The sequence below is a fragment of the Lontra canadensis genome, unplaced genomic scaffold, assembly GCF_010015895.1.
Source record: "Lontra canadensis isolate GAN:19392208 unplaced genomic scaffold, GSC_riverotter_1.0 scaffold62, whole genome shotgun sequence".
In the NCBI taxonomy this organism is placed as follows: domain Eukaryota; kingdom Metazoa; phylum Chordata; class Mammalia; order Carnivora; family Mustelidae; genus Lontra; species Lontra canadensis.
Window position 1 is genome coordinate 8,448,840 of NW_022631056.1, and position 15,421 is coordinate 8,464,260.

General features: G+C 35.9%; 1 protein-coding gene across 24 annotated transcripts in view; it reads left to right on the forward strand.

Annotated features, from left to right (window-relative positions):
* ROBO2 (roundabout guidance receptor 2) overlaps window positions 1-15,421 on the forward strand; it is a 1,669,704-nt gene that overhangs the window by 1,141,238 nt on the left and 513,045 nt on the right. For all 24 annotated transcript variants that reach the window (XM_032878035.1, XM_032878033.1, XM_032878031.1 and 21 more), the window contains one exon: window positions 6,115-6,441. In XM_032878035.1, coding sequence (XP_032733926.1) covers window positions 6,115-6,441 — 327 coding nt within the window. The remainder of the gene's footprint in view (window positions 1-6,114; window positions 6,442-15,421) is intronic.

Here is a 15,421-nt window from a genome sequence, read left to right on the forward strand (position 1 = left end):
TGACTAAATAAAATGAAATTTAAATATATTTATGAATCACAATTTTATACTTCTCCAACCCTCTAAAATTTGAAGAGCTAATAAACTACTCAGTTTAAGGTTTTTTTTGTTTGTTTTTTTTTTTTTTTTTTTTTTTTTTTACCAAAATCATTGTTTGAGTGTCTCTGAGAAGCAGAAATAATCTGTTATGTAAATTTGGGTGCTTAGTACCTTATTCAAAGATGCTTCTGCATGTAGCTGACTAATTGAATGTTTCTGTGGAATGCTTGCTTCTAGCCAGGTCTAAGTGCGTCACCTTCTAGACCAGGTCTAGCCCAAGCCCAAGTGCATGACCTTCTGGTAAGCTTGCCAAAAGTGAGCATCTTAGACCCCTTTCTCTTGTAACTTCTGATACTTCCAGTTCACTGTGGGGACCAAGAATCGCATTTTTAAGGAGATATCCCAGGTAATTCTGATGCAGGTAGGCTGAGAATCACATTTGGAAAAACAAGGAAGATGTTATATTATGTCTAGAGACATCTGTCTGATTCATTTTATTGTAGTCATCCACAGAAGAGGGTTTTGGAATTAAGGTAGTTGTAGTCTGTATTCTTTACTTCCTCCTACATCCAGTTTTTAAAAGCCTGCCTATATCAGATTAAAGGTCCTAAGTTCTAACTCTGCTTCTTTTAGCTATTTAATTATGAACAGGTCATTTGACTAATTTATACCTTACTTTCTTGGTTAGTAACAATCAAAATTTGGATGTTCATCTTTAAGACTCCATGACTAAGATCCATTTTTTTTTTTAAGATAAGGACAGTTGGATAAAATGCTTTCAATTAAAACTTGACTATGTGGTTGCCTAATTAATAATTGAGATATATGAAGATGTCTAGACTTGTTATCAGCCACAAGTAAGGTTAGACTCTCAGATAAATCTTACGTTTTGCATGTCTGTTCATATAAGGAACTTGAATAACTACATAAGCTATATTAACACTGCAGTCAAAGTTTTGTTTGTTTTTTCCATCTAAAATCTGGAGTTTACATTTTTATGATCCTATACAAAAGAAATATAAATGAAAAAGCTAGAGTTATTAGTGGAAAGTGACAAACAGGTACTCTAAAGCAGGATTGGCAGACTTTTTCCATAAAATATCAGCAGATATTTCCAGCATTTAGACCTCCTCGTCTGTCATCTAACAACACAAAAAATGGAAAAACAGTCTTAGCTGAGTGCCATACAAAAATTGGTTAGAGCGTGGCTTCTCTAACTTTATGTGCGTAGGCATCCCTGAGAGGGGGGTAGGGGTAGGTCTTGTTAAAATGCAGATTTTGATTGGATAGGTCTGGAGTTGGGCTGGGGGTCCTGTAGTTCCCAGATGCCTTTGGAGATCAGTCTTGGTTAAGCAGTTTCAGGGTCCTTCCTGTAATGTACAGCCCCCTCTACTGGTCAGTTTTGAATCGCCAATGAGTTTAGCTGACAACTCCCGTCTTTGTTTTTGTTTTGTTTTGTTTTGTTTTAATGAAATAATGTGGTCATGACCCAGTAGTGCAGAGTACCTGGTAGTTTAGTGGTCCTTCCTAATTTTAAAGATCCAGATCTCTTCGCAAATTTGATGAAAGCTATGGTCCCCCTCACATCTCTCCTGTTCTTCCCACACAAGAATGCCCGTTTTTACACAATTCTGAAGAATTCATAACCTACCTAAAACTTATCCATCTCAAGGTCACTGCTATATTGTGTAATGTCTGGATTTAGGGGAGTACAGAATTAATCCACTCACTTTTAATAGCATCTTAAAATTTAGATGTATCTCCATGTCTGTCTCTGTTTATGTATCTGTATAGTGGCACATTTCAGCTTTATTTAATGCCTGCCCTATTGGCTATTGCTGCCCTGCTAATTATATTCAAAACCAAGAATTATAAGTGAAGAAAATAACCTAGCTGTTGATATGAGTGAACATGAATTCTTACTCCTTATAATAAATTTATTCATAGTGCCTTACCCATGACTTTATTGAAATATGATTCATATGCTACACAATTCAGCCATTTAATATGTGCACTACAGTAGTGTTTTATTATTTTCATGAGTTGTACAACCATCACCATAAGCAATTTTAGAATATTTTCATCACCTGCTAAAGATACCCTAGATCCTTTCACGCCCGATCCCTATCCCCCACCCTCGATAATGACAAACCTACATTCTGTCTCTCTGAATTTTCCTCTTCTGGACATTTCATATAAATGGTATAAATATGCAGCCTTTTCTGATTAGCTTCTTCTATAATGTTTTCAAGCTTCATGCTGTAGTGCGTATAAGGACTTCGGTGTTTTTGTTTTTGTTTCTGTTTTTTGTTTTTGTTTTTTGTTTTTTTGTTTTTTTTTTTAATTGCAGAGTAGTACTCCATTATGTGGATACGAAACATGTATTCATCTGTTCATCAGTTGATAGACATTTGCGTTCTTTCCCTTTTTTTGTTATTATGAATAATGCTGTCACAAACATTGCATTACATTCAGGTACAAGTTTTTGTGTGGCTATACAGTTTCCTTTCTCTTGAATATGTGTACATAGCCATTGAATTGCTGGGTCATCTGTTTATTCCAAAACATGTCTAAGAAAATCCAGAATATTTTCCAAAGTGGTTGCACCTGCACCATTTTACATTCCCATCAGCAATGTTCGAGGCTCTCAAATTTTCCACATCCCTCTCCCCACAAAAATACTTGTTATTTTACTTTTTTTTTTGAGTATTGTCATTCTTCTGGGTGTGAAATGTATCTTACTGAGATTTTGATTTGCATTGCCCTAGTAACTAATGATGCCAAGAATCTTTTCTTGACTTAGTGGCCATTTGTCTGGCTTTTTGTATAAATGTTTATTCAAATCCTTTGCTTATTTTAAAATTTGGTAATTTTTATTTTTATTGAGTTATAAGAGTTCTTTATATATTGTAGATCTAAAAAGCCCTCAGACATATGACTTGCAATTTTTTTTTTCTGATTCTGCGAATAGTGCTTTCATTCTTCTGATTTTTTTTTCTTAAGCACAAATATTTAAATCCAATGAACAAAAGTTATTTATTATTTCATTTGTTGTGTGTGCTTTTGGTGCCCAAGAGAGTCTTGCTTAAGTCAAGGTCTTGAAAAATTTGCTCCTATAATTTCTTCTAATCGATAGTTTTACCTCTTTTTTAGATTGTAGATGTCCTTTTGAAGTTTTTATAACAGTGGGAATAAAATTATTAAAAGAATATCCAAATGAGTCACACTAGAATAGGTTTACATATGTTGTAGTGATAAATGGGTGAAATTCTAGACATGTTGGATGCTAGATCTTGTTGCTAAGCAGTTTAGATACTCTGCTGTTTTTCCTTTTATAAGTCAATTATTTTATATTCATTAATAAATATTAGTGTATTTCAAGTCCTCTGCAGGCTGTCTCTGGGCCAACTGCCTAATAAGGTGGGGAACTATTTGATAAAGTAAATCGCACTTTACTAACATGGATGATTGACTTGCTTAGTTTTAATAATAGAACAACTTTGACATAGGGGAGCTGTGGATAAATGCATGTGGGAAATTAGAGAAGAACTAGAAAGGTATCTAAACAAAGTGATTATAGCCTATATGCCTGTTACATGAAAAGTGAGATTAAACTCTTGTTCCATTTTAGAATCAGATTCTGTGGCTCTGTGTCCAGACCATTATATCTGGGAATATGTTATTGATTTGCAAACTGTGATAAGCCATTCACATTTAAGTGCTTTGAGATCTTTTTTATTCATTTCTTTTAAAAATAAATCTTACTCTTTATGTTCTTTAAAGTCCTGATTTGCTTTAGGGACCCAGTACTTTCAAAGTGTAACTTTCTTTGTTGTGATGCACAGTGTGGATACCTGTTCATATTTAAAAACTTTGGGCTTCTTTAGTACTTAAACAAAAAAAGAATTCTGACCTGTGTATTGTAAATTACTCTTTGGCTTTAGGTACTCTGCACTCGGAATGTATTTAAGTTCCTTCTTGGATCTGATGAGATAACAAATGATATTCAACAACCTTTAAAATTAATCTTCCGCAGAAAAGAAAAGCTTCATTCACTATAATTAAATACCCTTTATTAAATTAAAAATGTGTATTTTTAATTAATAGTGAAAATAAAGTGGAATAACATTGAAGAGTAAATATTACTTCTATTTATTGAGCTGAAATGTGGTTCTACTAGATGATTGGTTGGAAAATGTTAAAGCTTGTATCTATTCTATCATTCTGTCCTCAGACATGGTTATTTCTCTCACCATCTCCTTTAGATTTATGTGCAGGAGCTGCTAAGACCCTTTCACAAATAACGACCTGTGACACCTCATAAACTAAAAATGTTCAAAATGACACATCATGCAGATTTTTCATCTTAAAATACCAACAGGTCCTTCCCTTCCTATTTTTTCTACCCTTTAATGGCTCCACTCTCATTGCACTGGAAAGGAAGTCATGGTGCCCATCACTCTTCCTTATTATATGGTGACATACCAAATTCTGTCAAGGGTTATTTTATGCTATGCCTTGTATCTTTCTCTTTTTTTCTACTTTCAGCATCATTTCTCAAAGTCAGGTTCTTTTTATTGTTCTCTGGAATAATTAAGTAACTTTGACCTGTCCTTTTGCCTCCATGGCTCTTTATCTTTTACACTGCACACCAAAAATACCTTTCTAATGCACGGATAGTCATATCACTGCCCTCTCAAAATCTGTTAGCCCTATAGAATGAAGATCACAATCCTTTGCATGGTGTTTAAAACCCATTTGTCTGGATTGCCAAGGGCACTTTTCACCTCCACCTGTCATATCAACTTCCTCCCTGATTGTGAAATGTATCATGCATGTCCTCTCATGATCTCAGATTGTTTCTTCAATTTGAATTTCTTTTCTCTTTATTTGCATAGTTTTATTCTTTACCTCTCAACTTAAATGATGCCTTTTCAGGGAAGGCCTCATTACACTCTAGTTAGTGTTAAATAGTTTTTTCTCCACTTTCTTCCTATAGTGCATTTCTTGGACCTCCAAGCAACATTTATTTTACTTTAACATAATGATTTATGCTTGAATTTCTCAGTCAGATGTCCCTGGGTTCAAATCCTGCCTCAACTGCTTATTTCCTCTACCTCTCTGGGCGATTAATGTTATTTCCTAACCTGCTTCCTCATCTGTTAAACGGAGTGAATATTTGCGCATAGTTCATGGGTCTCTTTTTATATGAAGTCTGATGACACAATGCCAGTATGATACACACCACATTGTGTATTCTGGGTACTTGCCCATTTGGCTTTGTTCCCCAGTAGATAGTAATTGTTTGAGGATGAATTAATATTGCTCATTTTAGTACCCAAAAGACAATGTCATACTCTCTTTTACTTTTCCTTGCCGCAATTTATGGAACATTTAAACCTAACTCATTCAGATTAAACTATTAATTTATTGCTTTATTATCACATTCCACAAAGGAGTTGGGATGACTTAGGAGATGCATCAAGAACAAAAGTATGAAAAATGAAAAAAAAAATAGTAACAAGTGCATTTTGAATAATTGAAGAGTTTAATTTCACAATGTCAACCTAAGAGACAAAAGCTATAGATAAGAAAAAAACATTTTTTAAAGATTTTATTTATTTATTTATTTATTTATTTATTTATTTAACAGAGAGAGAGAGAGAGAGAGAGAGAGGGAGATCACAAGTAAGCAAAGAGGCAGGCAGTGGTGGGGAGGGGGGAGCAGGCTCCCCACTGAGCAGAGAACCTGATGCGGGCCTCAATCCTAGGACCCTGAGATCATGACCTGAGCCAAAGGCAGAGGCTTAACCCACGAAGCCACCCAGGAGCCCCAAGAAAAATTTTTTTAAAAAAATATTTTATTTATTTATTTGAGAAAGAAAGAGCACAAGAAGGGGGAGGACCAGAGGGAGAAGCAGACTCCATGTTGAGCAGGGATCCCAATGCGGGACTTTATCCTGGGACTCCAGGATCGTGACCTGAGCCTAAGGCAGTTGCTTAACCAACTGAGCCACTCAGGTGCCCTAGATAAGAAAATGTTAATGCTTGTCCTCATTCTGTCCTGTTTTGTAGGATCTCGTCTTCGCCAGGAAGACTTCCCCCCGCGGATTGTGGAGCACCCTTCAGATGTCATTGTCTCTAAGGGAGAGCCCACCACTTTGAACTGTAAGGCAGAGGGCCGGCCAACGCCCACCATTGAGTGGTACAAGGATGGTGAGCGGGTGGAGACTGACAAGGATGATCCCCGGTCTCACAGGATGCTTCTGCCCAGCGGATCCTTATTTTTCTTGCGCATTGTACATGGGCGCAGAAGCAAACCCGATGAAGGAAGCTACGTCTGTGTTGCAAGGAACTATCTCGGTGAAGCAGTGAGTCGAAATGCATCTCTGGAAGTGGCATGTAAGTAAACATAATGAATCTCGTAAACAGCACGCACTTTTACTTTGATTTATTTTTAGCAAGGTTTGATTTGTCCCCATGGGTACTTAATACCTATAGAAGAAAACAGCCAACATGCCATGAATAATGTTACTTTGCCTTCTCTAAAGCAAAGCTGGTCAAAATAAAGTCAAGCCATGGCGTTGCAATAAATTTATTTCTATTGAAGCAAGGTGGAAATTATATTTTTACGTTAAAGCAAAGTGGTGATGTTGCTAAAATTTGAATTATTGATGAAAGATATAATCAAGTATTAAAGCCAGCTATGTTAAAATGAAAACTTAAATGTAACATGGGATCAAATAATGAGCATAAATTCAGTATTGTACCTATTTTGGTTACCTATGTATATATAACTGTTACATATTGCATATATATATATATATATATATGTTTCTAAGTCTAATTTTTATCAGACACCTTTAAAAAGAATATACTCCCTTGGTTATATTAACTCTTTTACTTCCAGTCTGAATTCAGGAATCATTACCATAGGCATGTGGGGAGAATATAGAAACAAGCAACTATGTTTAGTTATTTTTTTCTATCAATAAAACTCATCAAAAGAAGAGATCTGATTTTTGTGGGGACCAAATGTTCATACATGGAAGGGCCTTGCTCAGTCTTGGCAATCATCAATAGTTAAGGGCTTGCCCTGCCTTTGGGATTTAAAAAAATATATTTATTTGTTCATCAGATAGCCCAAATAGCACTAGTAAATCAAGGTGTCAGTGCTTTGCATCTATTTGAACATTAACTTCATAACTTCATCTTTTTTCAGAAAAAATTAAAATATATGATGGATTTTTTGGGTGTCTTACAGATAAGGATTTGGTGTCATAATTTAAACAGTACCATAAATTTTTGATATTATTTACTCTGTGGAAAGATTTTATCTGGAATTGATCATTAATAAGATGGCAACAATTGGGCATAAAAAAAGCTCATACTTTTCAACTTTCTGGTTGTACCAGTAGGTGTTCAGAGATAAGAAAATTGAGTTATTTCAAGATGCGTAGGTCTTATTTATATCGTTGGAAGCAGAGTGCTAAATAATAGCTCATTGTCTCATGTCGGTAATTAAACTTGGTACTTTGTACTCGCAGGCTACATGGTATCACACTACAATCACACAAATTATCAACCTTGTGTATATGTGTATTGTGATTCTCAGCGATTTATCGACTTTACATGGGAAATCATCTTTTCCTAAACAGTCAGACTGTTTCTTCTTCACCTGATTCAGTGAAAGCTTTTGTTCTCAAGTGTCTGGTCTTTTGATTTATAGTTTGTACCAGGAAATCTAAAACTTTCTAATGCTTAAAATGTGCAAATCCAAAAGGAAAAGACTAGAAGAATCCTAAAACCCAAATTTGTTTTGTGAAGTCGTTTGAGAGAGGAGCATTAGAGCCTTAGCTAGCAATGCGATTTTGCTCAAGGCACCAGGTAATTTCATTTTTATAACTTAGTTCAAAAAAAGCAGTCAAATTAAATGCAGTTTAGTGAGATTTGAAATACACACACAAAAGCTCAAGCATCAATATTCCTAACTCTTCTATTTTTATTCTGAAATATCTTATTCCTGGAAATTTTCAAACATACTGAAATATATCAATGTCAAATTCCATTGATTCCCCCCCACACCAAATCCCTTTGTAGTAAATATAATTATTCTCCCACTTTATAGATAATATGAAACCCATGATGGTTAAGTGATGAAGACTCAGGCTATAAATTAATGGGGATTTGAAGACCAGATTCTGATTCTTCTAATTTTAGTTTTAGGGAATTGTGCCATAATAGGAAAATGAAATTCTAAATAAAATTTGGTCTAAAATTTCATCTAAAAATTAAAATTTTTAAATCAAAACTTTTTTTAAGTTTGTCTACTTTATCTACTCAGCAACAGATATCTATTTTTAATTCTCAACTAACTTTCCTTCTCAGTGTTGAAGTTTACCTAAACTGGCCAGTCATTTTATTGTTGGGCATCTATAAACACTTTTTTCCCTGAACCTTAGCTTTTTAAAAATTCTTCCCAGCATACATACATCTTGTATTTTTATTTAATCTGAAGATTGCTCTCTTTCCTAATTGCATCATTAATAATGAATCAAACTGTTTTAGGGGGAAAAATTTAAACCATGATTTTTTTCCTTGGTAATATGACAGTAGCACTTTTTATTTTTAAATCAATGACCTTTGAGAAATGCTAAAAATACTTTTGACCTAGAGAGGAAAACAAGAAAGCTTCTAAATTGGATTTAGCTAGTGAATAAAATTCTTTCTTCTAATGCCGTGTCAACAGTTCATGCCGTTTGAGGCAACACAAGATCAAATAATACCCATTTATATGCTACTCATCTCTTTCACATTAGATCATCCATCATCTCTTTTCCCTTAAGTGTTTCATAAAATGTATTAATATGGAAACTTGGGGGGAAGCACTGTGCTTTTTCAGTATTATTTGTTACTAAAGTATATTTTTTTATAAAATGATAGAAGAATAGCTATAGATTTGATCAATGTTTGGCTTTCATAATTTAGAACACTCAGCATAAATGCTCAGTCATGACATGTCACTGTTTATTCAGTAAAGGAAAGAATGAAAGTCTAGCCACGCTGTGTATTTGGAGAACTGTAGATAGCTTGATATAAGGTAGGTGGGCAACATAAGTTGGAAAAGTAGATTTTTTTTGTTGTTGTTATGTAAAAGGAGCCTTTGAAAGAGAATTGAAGACCCGGTTAAGGGGATGATGTTTGAAGTAAGAGAGGAGTTAAGAAGCTGTCAAATGAAAAGAGTATATATTAGATTTTGAACTGAAACTAGCAGTGAAGATTGAAAGAAGGAAATAGTTTGAATCAGATTTAGAAATTATAAACCATATCGCTTTATGGTCAGTTTAGGGATTTAGGGGATAATGGATGATTCCCAGTGTTTGATTTTTTGTTTGTTTTTTGTTTCCCACTGAGTGACTAGGTATATAGTGCTACCCCCATAGGGATGGCAGGTCTAAAAGAAATAACTGTAATAGGAACAGGAGAGTGAAGTCAGCTTTGGCTGTGTTATTTAACATGCCGGTGAGGCATTGAGGTAAAACTATCTCATGTTGCATTAAAAAGGGACCTTCTAGAACTGAGGAGAAAGGTCTTTACCACATGGAGAATAAAGTGGTGGAAGTCGATAAAGTAGACATGTTTGCCCAGGCAGGCTGAGGGCCAGGAATGGTTAATAAGGGCTGAGATCACTCCTGTTTCTTGGAACCCTAATATTTAACGGTGGGCAAAGGAAAGAAGTACTGGTTGAGGAGGGTCGGAAGAGGTATCAGAGTGATGGCCCATGGTGAGGGAAGTGACATGAAGAACAAGGAAACAATTTTAAGAAAGAAAAAGTGTTTTGTGATGCAAATGCCACATTTTGGTTAAATAAAAAAGACTCCATGGACTCTAGGAGTGGAAAGAGAACATGGCAGCTGAAGAAGGAGTAAGTGGTGGGATTAGAGTGGCATATGCTGCCCCTCTCCCAAAAATCTAGCCCTGAATGGAGTGTGAGGCAACTAGAGCAAGATCCCAGGTCTCCGCACTGTTGCCTCTTGGGGTTGTTGTGGGCTGTGCTCTGCGTTGTAGGATGTTTAGCTGCATCTCTGGCCTTTGCTCAGGAGCTGCCGAAAAGACCCCCCCCCCACCCCAGCTGTGATAACTAAAAATATCTCTGGACACTGACAAATGTCCCCTGGGGGGGGTCAAAATCAATTGAGAATTACTGATCTCTGGTATTTAGGGGATTAAATGTATGGATAAGTAGCAAATAAACTTGTTACAACTTTTATTGTGAAATATGATTATTGATGAAAAATATGGAGATTTTTGGACTCTCCTTGTTTCACCTTGGTTTTCATTTTTAATTTCAAAAGGCTTGGTTTCTGCTGTCAGATGAAATGTGCAATTGTATCGGTAACTGTCCGTCTTGACAGGTTGTATAGAAAAAAGTCAGCCTGTTCTTTACCATACTGTACACGTTCTCTTTTTTGTTTTCCTTTAATAAAAACTTCAGTTTTATGTAACAGAATAATATAGGAGAGGGAAAAAATATTCAAGAGCAACCTTTGTTATGGAGTGTTGAATCCTTTATCTCATATTTGCTTTCTTCCTCTTGGTTTGAAAAAAAAAACACCAAAACACACACACAAAAAACAAGTCATCCAGAAAGTACTTTTCAGATCACTGGAACTCAAGAAAGGTCTTTAGGTGAAAGCAGTTTTCACCTATTTTGAAAGCAGAACTGCAGGGTCCCCAGCAAACACCTGGCACCGAAGAAGTTAATAAGCAGTTTTCTGATGAGACCACCAAGAGAGCAGAGGCGTAGCTGGTGCAGATAGGGTTTCAGCTGGAACACCAGTTCCCCCTGTGTTTGGAACAGAAGGAGCACAGGGGTCCTTCCACGTTTTGTGGCTGCCTGTGATACAGCCTGAGTCAGTGGCAGCCCCTAGAGATAGCAGCTGTAGCCCCAGGTGGTAAATATATGACAGCAGCTTGATCTATCGACCAGGGTAAGAGGGGGTTCTGGCCTAAATGAAAATTCATGAAAAATTGATGAAGTCCCCAGATTATGTTTTCTGTTTCCTTTTCGCAGCACTCTACCAGTGTGGAGAGGGGAGATTAAATGAGGTGCTGAATGCTTTAGTGGCAAGGAGGTTGTGGTTCAAAGGTCAGGGGTCACAGAGAAACCGATCTATTTTTTTTTTTTTTTTGCTTTCCTTCTAAAGCAAAACACAAAAACTTTTCAGATGAGCTGTGATTTAATTGTGCTTTGATAGAAATAAAATGGCAAGATATTTAAAAAGTGGTCTACAAAGCAACTACAAAATAAAGGACAGATGTGATTCATAATGTAATTGAGGAACTAGAAATAGATTGAATTCCATGACTGTGAGGTGATTTTTTTTCTTTTCTCTCTTTTCTTTCTTTCTTTTTTCTTTCTCTTTCTTTCTCTCTTTCTCTCTTTCTCTCTGTCTTTCTTTCTTTCTATCAAGACTCATGCTGCAAGAAAGTCAGTTAGAGAAGGAAAAGGTCTTGCATTATTTATAGGTCACAGATTGCTAGAATAGCAAAGCTATGGAACACTCTACAAACATAATGATCCTGTTTGCTTTAAATCCAAAATGAAATTGATGTTTTATCTGTACAAGGAGGAGAGGTTACAGAAGTAGACTGACTTTAGTAATAGAGGTCACAGGTGGCATTAAAAATGAACACGAGGTAAATTGTTTCCCTGATATTTCCAAGTTAATAAATATGTGACTTTTATCCTTTTTATTTTGGCTGTAAATGAATGTTATCTAGGCAAATTACCTTTATACCCCTAAAGACACAAAATAAATTTCAAAAAAGGCTGAATCATGGAGAATTTTTGTAAAAAATTTGCTTTATTGAGATACAAATCACTTACCATACAATTTACCATTGAAAGTGTACAATTCATTGTATTTTAGTATATTCACAGAGTTGTCCAACTCACACCATGATTTATTTTAGAACATTTTCATCCCTCCTAAAGGGAACTCTATACCCATTAGCAGTCAATCCCCATTCCTCTCAAACCCTCCTGCCTCAGCTCTGAGCAAACATTTAATCTACTTTCCATCTCTATACATTTGCCTAGTCTGGACATGTCATATAAATAGAATCATACAGTGTATGTTCTTTAACATTAGCTTCTTTTCCTTAGTATAATGTTTTCAAAGCTCATCCTTGTTGAAACATGTATCTGTACTTCATTTCTTTATAATGCTGAATAATATTCTATAGAATGGATATACCACATTTTATCTATCCTCTTTTGATGTATATTTGGATTATCTCCACTTTTTGTTATGAATAATGCTTCTATGAACATTCCGGGGCAAATTTTTGTATAGACATATGGTGTCATTTGGGCGTTCTCTTGGGTATATACCTAGGGATAGAATTGCTGAGTCATATGGCTGATAGTCTGTTTAACTTATATTAACTTTGAAGTCACCACACCATGACTTTCCTAAAACAAACATACAAACAAACCTATCCATTTAGATACCTAAGAGACAGTGAGTCAATCTGGAACTGATATTCATAGATTTTGACCATAAAGAATGTAGATGCAACTGATTTTTTCATGATTCTTCTATTTGCCTTTCTACACATTTTTAAAGAGAGTTCAGAGACTTTTTTTGATAGGGTGGGAAGGATTAGCAATTGAAAAATGTTCATAGTCCAAGATCCTTAGGCCAAATTATGGGGTGAATTGTGTTCCCCCAGATTTATATTCTGAAGCCCTAGCCCTCAGTTCCTCCATATGTGACTGTATTTGGAGGTAGAACCTTTAGAGTGGTAAGTTAAAATGCAGCCATTGGGGTGGATCCTAATTCAAGTGTTCTTATAAGGAGAGGACATTTGGACATGTAGAGAGATACTGGGGATGCAAAACGCAGAGGAAATAGCTTGAGAGACCACAGTGAAAAGGGGCTGTCTGCAAGCCAAGGAGGGAGACCTCAGAAGAAACTGAGCCCTGAAACACCTTGACCTCACACATCTATGCCTCCAGAACTGCGAGAAAATAAATTTCTGTTGTTTAAACCACCCTGTCTTATAGCAGCCCTAGCAAATTAATATAGGTCATGAATCCAAAACAAGAGTAACCCTCCCTGACTAAAAAAATGGGGGGAGGCACCTGGGTACCTCAGTTGTTGAAGATGCTGCCTTCAGCTCAGGTCCTGTTCTCAGGGTCTTGGGATCGAGTCCCACATCAGGCTCCCTGCTTGGTGGGAAATCTGCTTCTCCATCTTCCTCTGCCTCTCTCCCTTGCTTGTGTTCTCTCTCTCTCTCAAATAAATAAATAGAATCTTTAAATAAAAAAAAGAAAAAAAAGCAAGAGGAACCCCTACTAACATAGTATTTAAAAGAAATTAACAATGAGAATCAAATATTGTTTGCATTCTGTAGATTTTGTTCTACAATGTTGGTCTGAGGCTTTTTGTTTTTTTTAAAGATTTTATTTATTTATTTATTTGAGAGAGAGACAGTGAGAGAGAGCATGAGCAAGGAGAAGGTCAGAGAGATAAGCAGACTCCCTGCGGAGCCGGGAGCCCAATGCGGGACTCGATCCCTGGACTCCAGGATCATGACCTGAGCCGAAGGCAGTCGTCCAACCAACTGAGCCACCCAGGCGTCCTGGTTTGAGGCTGTTTTAAAAGAAATCTGTAAACTCAATTGAATGTATTATAAGCCAGAATGTATAGGCATCAAGGACTTAATCTAAAATATCTTTAACTAGGGGCATCTGGCTGACCCAGTCAGTAGACTGTGTAACTCTTGATCTTTAGCTTGTAAGTTCAAGCCCTACATTGGGTAGTTGGGTATAGAGATTACTTAAAAAAAAAAAAAATACACACACATGCACACACACACACACACACACACACACACACACACATCTTTAAGTAAACATAAAAGATGAAGCAAACATTTGGTATTAGAAAACAGATGATCATAGAAGGGTGAGTGTGTGTACATGCATATGTATATCTGTATTGTTGGCCTGTTCTGCGTGTGTACCGTTTAATTTTGTGAAATTCCATCAAATTCTTTCAAATACAGATCTCTTCCTTAATCTTCACAAGTGAAAGTGTGAAATTGCTGCTCTTGGGGAACATGTTTGCATTTATGATCTATTTAAATATGTATAATGCTCTATTTTGATATCAGGTTTCTGTTGATTGAATTGACTGCATGCAACGCTTCTTAGTACAAGTCTCAAGTTGCTTTTCACTCAGATTAGCCTGAGTTAACTCTGACTCCAGGGAAAGTACATAAAAGAAGGGAAAATCGTGATGTCCTCTGCTTTATTCAAGAGATTATTTCTGAAAACAGTATTGTCCTGAGCTCTGCAAACATATAAATCCTATGCATGGAGCGACAGCTAAAACTATTCATGGTGATGATAGGGTGGGTCAAGACAGAACATGCTGTGGTTGGTGCTTGTTTTCAACCCCAGAAACTTCCTTTAGATACAGTTAAGAAAAGGAATCTTCAAGGTTTGGGAGGGTTTTGCACCTATAAGCCTTCAATTTATTTGAAAACGATTGGTGTGTAAATATAAGTTAATTTTAATAAAAATGCATACAGGAGGACATTATACTTAGAAAATGTAATTTAGGCTGCAAGTTGTATACAAGTAAGTATACTTACTTGTATACTTACTTGTATACTTTCCTCTAAAGATCTGTGTTTCAGGAGAACAGCCAGTCTCCAATTTTCTTTTTTAGATTGAATTCATTTCTAATAAGTATAATACACATCTTTCTATTCTGAAGCAGCCTCCACAAGATTTTTATAATTCTATAAAGGAGATCACCCTTCTTTCATGCATGAGTCGGTATCTATGGTGAGCTCTCTATAGGAGTAAGAAGTAAAAACAGTAGGTGAAATTTTGTTCAACTCTGTAAATTTCTTTTTGCATAAAAATTTATAGCAGTTTGTGGTTTAACTGCTAAAGGGTGAGGTTCATTCGTAAATTGACATATTCTTTTACTCTGTATCATTGGAATTGGTTTTTTCCCCCTTAGAAGATTTTCAAAAGCAAAACAACATTCCCAGTCACCATTAAAAAAAAAAAAAAAAGGAGATATTTATACATTTTTGTCAATTGAGTGTATGTTTCATAAGAAATCATTTGAGTTCCTGCTTGGGGTGATTTCTATGAACTCTAAAGTTCCCTAGCACCACCTGGGGCTGCTCAGACATCGATAAGTTGGTATTCCTGCGCCTGGGTGGAAATGAAGCAAGGACTGTAAGGGAGGCAGGCGCTTTGATGTTGTGACAGATATGTAGGTCCAGATCTGGGGTGAATCCCGACAGGGTTGTTTTTTTTGTTTTTTTTGTTTTGTTTTGTTTTGTTTTTGGT